Below are 6,867 nucleotides of genomic sequence, written 5' to 3'. Positions count from 1 at the left end.
GATCCTTCTACTGATAAAGAAGCTCACTTCCTGAAATATCCCATATATGTGGGTGGTAATAGAGGAAGAGGACAAATTTATCCCGACAGGAGTAAGAGAAACAATACAACAAAAAGTGGAAATATCTAAAGGGTTAAAAAGAGCCTATTATTATTATCTACATAAGAAAACTTTAAATATGGACACTAACAACCTTACCAATCAAATGACTAACAACAAAACAAAACCAGATAAAGAGAGACAAGCAAATTAAGTGAAATGAGAGGTATCAACCTCAATAGGACCAAGAGTTTATGAACCAAGGTGACAAGCAGTTGAACCAGGGTCTACAGTCTTCTCAATATGCACCAGACATTATTTCATGTCTTTGAGTTGCAACACAATGTCGTCCAAGGCCAATAGAATGTCCTCCTTCACATTATTCTTATCCAACAAAACTTTGCCTAGTAAAGCCTTCATATGCCAATACAAATCAATGTTGTAAATACATTGGTTTTACAAGCCTTGAGAATGGCCACCATCCAACACCCTTGTAAGCACGACCTGCATAGACTAGGACCTTTGTGAAAAAAAGCAATGGGGAAGAATAGAAACATGCCTATGAATTTATCAACTTGGAAAAATAATTGTTGATAATGGAGAACAATAAACAAAGACTTTTTTTTTTTCCACAGAAAAAAAGCCGAACTTTCTATTATAAATAGAATGTTACAAAGTAAATGCAAAGCATTACATAACGACTTGAATTTCGCCAAGAAGGGAGAAAAGAAGTCGCGCCTGGAAGGTAAAACAACCCTGAAGAGCGGATGAGCTCCAGTTACAGCTGCCCATTAAGAGGCACAACACGCCTCCAACTGAGGGACCAAACCTCCGGGAAATGAATCGCACAGAGAGGAGAGTTACACGATGTGGCCGAGAGACCAGAAAAGAGAACAGCATTCAGCGCCCCCGATGTAGCTCGAAAAACAAAGAGGGTACAACACGGCCCGGACTTCCTATAGAGAAGGAAAACAGCCCAGGGGCCCTGTCGAAAACTGTAAAAAAGAAGAAGTATATACAGAAGGAAAAATATGTACATGAACACAACCAGACTCTGGAAAAAAACTTAAACGAAAATAGGTTGTTCGAGCGGCCGAACCAGCCCATTTTCTTCCTCCAGAACAGACCAGGACCCCAAATCATGATCAACCCCCTCTTTTGAAAGCCGGTCAGCTTCGAAATTTCTTTCCCGATAGATATGGCTAAGAGTGATCTCCGAGAAACGACCTTTTAGGCGAAGGACTTCTCTAAGCAGAGGGAGCAAGGTGAAGTTCCTGCATTGATGAGTCCCGTTAAACCATTTCACAGCGTTCATTGAATCCCCAAAGATCTGGACGGCTCTCACATTCCTAAGAATAAGCCAACAGAGAAGGGAGTGCAGAGCTTTCAATTCGGCAAAGTTATTGGAGCCCTGTCCAAGACCGACAGAAGCTTTAACAACCTTAACCTCTGATAAATGAATGATCAAACCAGCCCCACAGCGTCCATTAATATCTGAGGCACCGTCAAAATAAGCCCACGGCATTGAATATCTAATAATTTCTTGGCGTACAACTCTGGTGGGAGGAGGGTCCAGAGGAACAGGGATACTTTCGAAAATAGCAGCTCCTTCAACGGCAAGGCGACCAATCGAGAAAACAGAGTCCTTGAAAATAACTTGATTCCTTGCAAGCCAGGTCCCCCAGGTAACGATCAGAGGAATTGATCTCTCTCTGTTGTTTGTGGCTTCATTCCACCACTTCTACCAAGCTTCCAAGAGCCCCTGCCCTTCCCATCTGAAAGGAATTTTTAGAAGCCTTAACGTTTCGGCCCAAAGGCTGGAGTTAAAAGGGCAGAAAAGGAAAAGGTGCTGAGCAGACTCTACACTATCTTTACAGAGCGGGCACCATCCAGGACCAATCCTACCTCTTTTTTGGAGAAAATCCCACGTAGGGACTTTCTGGAGCAAAACACACCAGAAGAACAATCTCGATTTGGCTGGCCCTTTTAGTTTCCAGAGCGGTTTAAACCACCAATCCGGAATCTCCCATCCTTTTTGAGACATCATCCATTTGTAGCCCATCTTTGGGGAATATAGCCCATTCTGGGCAAAGACCCATCTGAGTTCATCCGGGGAGTCAGAGAGCCTGACTGAGGAATTGAGGAGGTCCCTTCTGAACTGATCCCATTCCTCCTGCCATTCTTCCTCCAAATGTAAATCTCTTCCCTGAATCCATCCTTGACTCCAAATGGATGAAGCCCGAGGATCAGCGACCTGATTTAGAGTGTATAGCCCTCTGTCTTTTAAAGCTGAAACCAAGCCCTGAGAAAGGGAGAAAATCTCAGAACAACCTATCCAAGGATCTCTACCCAGCCTGACCTGAGTTCCATCCCCCACACTCCAAGCCAAACCCTTCTCTATAATTGTGACAGAGGCGACCACAGCTTTCCAGACCACCGAGGAGTTTTTGCAAGTCTTTTGTGGCAATCTGATCCAATCTAGAGTTGTTAGCGGATCAATATATTTTCTTTTAGAAACAGAAGTCCACAGATTCTCCGAAGAAATGAGCCTCCAGCTAAGCTTTGCTGCAAGAGATTTAGAGAAGCATTCAAGATTTTTTATGCCCCAACCTCCCCACTCTTTGGGGCGAGCCACTTTATCCCAAGCAATCCAAGGGGTAACTTTCTCCGTCTTGGACCCCGCCCATAGGAATCTGCTGCATAGTTTGTCGATTGAGGATAAGATTCCTTTGGGAACCCAAGTCAGACTAGCCCAATACACTGGGATTGCCATCAGAACAGATTTGATTAACACTAGCCTTCCTGCCCTGGACAGCCACTTGAAACTCCAGTGTTTCAGCTTGGATTCAATTTTTACAAGTATCCATTTCCAGTCTTTTGTCCTGTAATTGTCAGGCTTCAAATAGAACCCCAAATATTTAAAGGCATCCTCCATCGATTTGACTTCGAAATTTAGAACCAGCTCCACTCTGCGAACAAGCTCTCTGGGCATACCAGCACAGGTGAGAGTGGATTTTCTCTCATTAATGCATAGACCTGTAGCCTTCAGGAAAAGGTCCAAAAGCTTCTTTAGCGTCCTGCAGTCCTCTAGACTTCCGTTGCTGAACAGGAGAATATCATCCACGAAAAGGAGGTGGGTGACCCACATGTTTACCGCCACTTCAATGCCTTTGAGAGTCCCTTGTCTTTTAGCATCCTGAATCATAAGGCTGATACCGTCTGCTGCCAGCAAAAACAGAAGTGGAGAGAGTGGACAGCCTTGACGTAGGCCACGCTCGGGACTAAAAAAACTGGAGGCCGCTCCGTTGATCAGCACGGCTATGGAAGAAGAGGAAACACAACTCATCACCCATCTCACAAAATCATACCTAAAACCCAGATGAGTTAGCAGAAGCCTGAGATACAACCAGCTGATCCTGTCATAAGCCTTTGACAAATCGATTTTCACCACGACCCCTTTTTTTTTTTCCCAATTTTTAGATTATGAAGAGTTTCTTGCGCAACTCCAACGGCTTCATGAATTTGTCTACCGTCTAGGAATCCAAACTGCTCTGGAGAAATATTTCTAGAGAGGACTAGTTTAAGCCTAGAGGCGATAAATTTTGCAATAATTTTATAAACGCAGGTGCACAACGATATAGGCCTGAATTCATCATAAGAAACCGGAAGATCCGATTTGGGAATAAGGGCCAGAAAAGTGGCATTGAAATAATTTGGAATTGTACCTGTACGCCTGGAATCTTCAACAACTGCCACTAGCTCGTCTCCAATGAATTCAAAAAAGTGTTGGAAAAATTCGACGGTCCAGCCATCCGAGCCTGGACTTTTGTCCTTTTGCATTGACTTGAGAATGTCTTCAACCTCCTCCTTTGTAACAGGCGCCATTATAGAATCGTTTCCTTCCTCCTCTATGAACCTTGGGAAGAACTGCGCAACTCTTATAACCTCTGCAATAGAAATTTCCTCTGTCGCTTTGTACAAATTCTTAAAGAAATCTACCCCTAAGGAGGCCAGATCTTCAAATGAGCGCGCCTGCTCACCATTGTCTTTCTTCATTTCCCAGATAGTATTGGAATTTTTCCTCCCTCTTGCATAATTCTGAAAAAACTTGGTGTTGTCGTCCCCCGCCTGCAACCAGATCGCTCTACTTTTTAAACGCCAGCTTTCCTCTCTTTGATGAAGGATTCTCCTCCTTTCTCTCTCCAACTCTTGTAATCTATCCCGAGCTTCAGCTGTTCCATAACCATTTCCACCTGGGACTTCCAGGAGAGCAATCTCAGAATTGACAGTTTCCAGCGTTGCTTCATCCTTCAGTTTCTTTTGGAGGGCCCATTGTTTAGAGGCGGCCTTCATCCTTTTTAGATTATCCATAAGATTTTGACTGCGGCTCTCATCTTCACTGAATGCATCTTTCTTCTAAGTGTTGTGGAATAAACTGATATAAGTTGCATCCAAAAGCCAAGAGGCATTAAATTTGAAAGGGGTGCCCGGTTTGGTGAAAGCCCCTTTCACTTCCAGATAGACTGGGAAATGATCCGATAGACTGCCTTCCCCAACCCAATGTCTAAAAGCCTGTAAATTTTCTACCATCGATTCACCAAGAAAAAATCGATCCAGTTTCTTTCCAACCCATTCTTCAGCAATTCTACGATTCCTCCATGTCGGGTGCATCTTGAGCAGAGGGACATCCACCATGTGCGAAGAGGCCAGTTTATTATGAAAAAAATCAGTCAGGGGATCAGCCCTAGCTCTGGCCCCCCACGATTCTGACATCCCCAAAGAAAAATTAAAATCTCCCCCAACTATAAGATTTGGGTGCGACAGGAAAGACTTTGCAAAGAAAGCGTTCCAGAAGTTCTCCCGATCCAAGACTGGACCATAAACATTTAGAATATGAAAAGGGGTGCAGAGTTCATTGGAATAAAGTTCCACTGCCAAAACATTTTCCGATCCCCAAGAGGAGATCTCCCGAAGGACCTTTGCGTTGAAACCCAGAGCCACTCCTCCTGAATGACCATTTGCATCAATAGCGTGGAAGGTCCAACCCGGAAAGAGCTTGATGAGCCATCCTGTAACTTCTTCCCCCTTCCCTAGCGTTTCTTGAATCAGAATAATGTCAGGTTTGTTGGTCCTGACCAGTTCCTTCAGAGCTAGCTTTTTGGGTAGACTAGCTAAACCCCTGCTGTTGTAGGATAAAATGATCATCGGGAAACCTCTGGGGTGTCCGCTTTGCTCTAAGCACCCCTGGCAGGGACATCTGTTTCCCACCAGCAATATCAATGACAACCTTCAACTGTGCCTTCGTCAGATTTGATTTCCTTCCTCTTGTCTTCCTCGGTCCTGTTGACACCATGTCCAAATCCAGGCCTCCCACAGCAAGCCCTTTCCCTTTTCTAGATGCCAATGATCTGAGATTGTAGGGGGGATCAGGACTCCAAACGTTGGAAGGAAAAAGTAAGGCAGCATCCGTGGGACTAGAAGTCAGCTTTGGTGAGGGTGGAATAGCCATAATAACACTGTCTGAAGTGACTAGGCCCTTCCTCAGGAGTGACAGATCATCCACGAGCTGCCTGAGGGGGCCAGACTCATCACAACATGATTGAGATAAATCAAAGGAAGAGCATATGGAAAAAGGAGGGTATAAGAGCGGGCTAGCCTGGGCCACCCCTGCCATTTCAGAAACTGCTGCGGTTCCCATGAGAGACATCGGAGTTGAGACAGACTCACTTGCTAAGACCCCAGGTTGTTCCTGTTCAGCTTCCTTCACTTGCTCCGGACCCGACCCCTGGACTTCTGCCTGTAGACCGCTCTCCTGTAATGGAGCCCCATCTTTCTGGGAAGACAACCACTGATTAACCTCCAGATTTTTTCCTTTTCTCTTTTGTCTTCGACGGCGCCTGTGACCTAGAGGACACTCCCGAGCCAGATGTCCATATTTGTGACAACGATGGCATCTGAAAGGGAGGTTTTCATAGTCCAGGGTCTGAAGGAACTCTAGGCTTCTATACTTCAGGTTCATAGCATCCGCCAGACCTTCTCTGGGATTTAGGCTTACCAGTATACGAGCGACACTCCAGTCATGAGTTCTAAGATAAGATCTATCAATATCGAGAAACCTCCCCAGTGTATTACCCATCGAAGTAAAGGCCGAGTCCGTCCAGAATTGCATGGGAAGACCCGGTAGTTTGACCCATACTGGTGACTCCACCGTCTTTTCTTTCTGAGCATCAAACAGGGGCGTCCACCTTCTGAATAGGATTGGCCTTTTCCCGAAACTCCAATGCTTGTCCAACACCCATTCTGCATGCTCCTTTTGGCCAAATCTAATGCAAAACCAACCTCTGACCAGATTCTTGATCTCTACTGGCTGTCCCGGAGCTTCTTTCCATTCAGCCTGCGTCCAGTCCTTGATGGAGTCGACCGAGAACTTTCTGCCACGAACTCTGCCGACTAAGAAGGTTTCCGAGGCTTCCATTGCCTGATCTATACTAATATCCACTCCGAAAACGCAACTAGGCCGCTCCTCCTTTTTTCTGATTGGTTTGTTCTTCTTTCTCTTCCCTCCCACGTCCTCCGTCTGAGTTCCTCCCTCTCCTGGATTATTCTTTCCATGAGCGTTTGTTTCTTCTGTCTCATGAAGCTCAGAGCGTCTACCAACAGGGTCTCTATTTTCTTCAGAAACCCTCCCATTTGCCCTATCTATCAATAACTCAGGTGCATCGGTTACTCTTCTCATTTGTTCCTTTACTCCGAAGACTTTCAGGTCCCCGCCTTCCTCTTCACTGGACGAGGACCACGTCAGGCTGGGGGGCAGCCTTTTCAAAGAAG

At 45.3% G+C, this 6,867-nt stretch overlaps 1 protein-coding gene across 1 annotated transcript; it reads right to left on the bottom strand.

The window, feature by feature from the left end:
• Positions 1–817: 817 nt before the first annotated feature.
• Positions 818–4,392, bottom strand: LOC149241741 (uncharacterized). Its single transcript, XM_089370646.1, has 4 exons — positions 3,539–4,392; positions 1,785–3,407; positions 1,167–1,703; positions 818–1,034 (listed from the first exon to the last, which is right to left on the bottom strand). Exons 1-4 carry the CDS (start codon positions 4,390–4,392, stop codon positions 818–820), a joined length of 3,231 nt encoding a protein of 1,076 aa, XP_089226772.1.
• Positions 4,393–6,867: the final 2,475 nt, after the last annotated feature.

Source organism: Pinus tabuliformis, chromosome 8 (assembly GCF_031772625.1).
Source record: "Pinus tabuliformis cultivar Carrire ecotype Pingquan chromosome 8, CPIR1, whole genome shotgun sequence".
NCBI classification, from domain to species: Eukaryota; Viridiplantae; Streptophyta; class Pinopsida; order Pinales; family Pinaceae; genus Pinus; species Pinus tabuliformis.
This window is presented reverse-complemented; position numbering and strand designations above follow the sequence as displayed.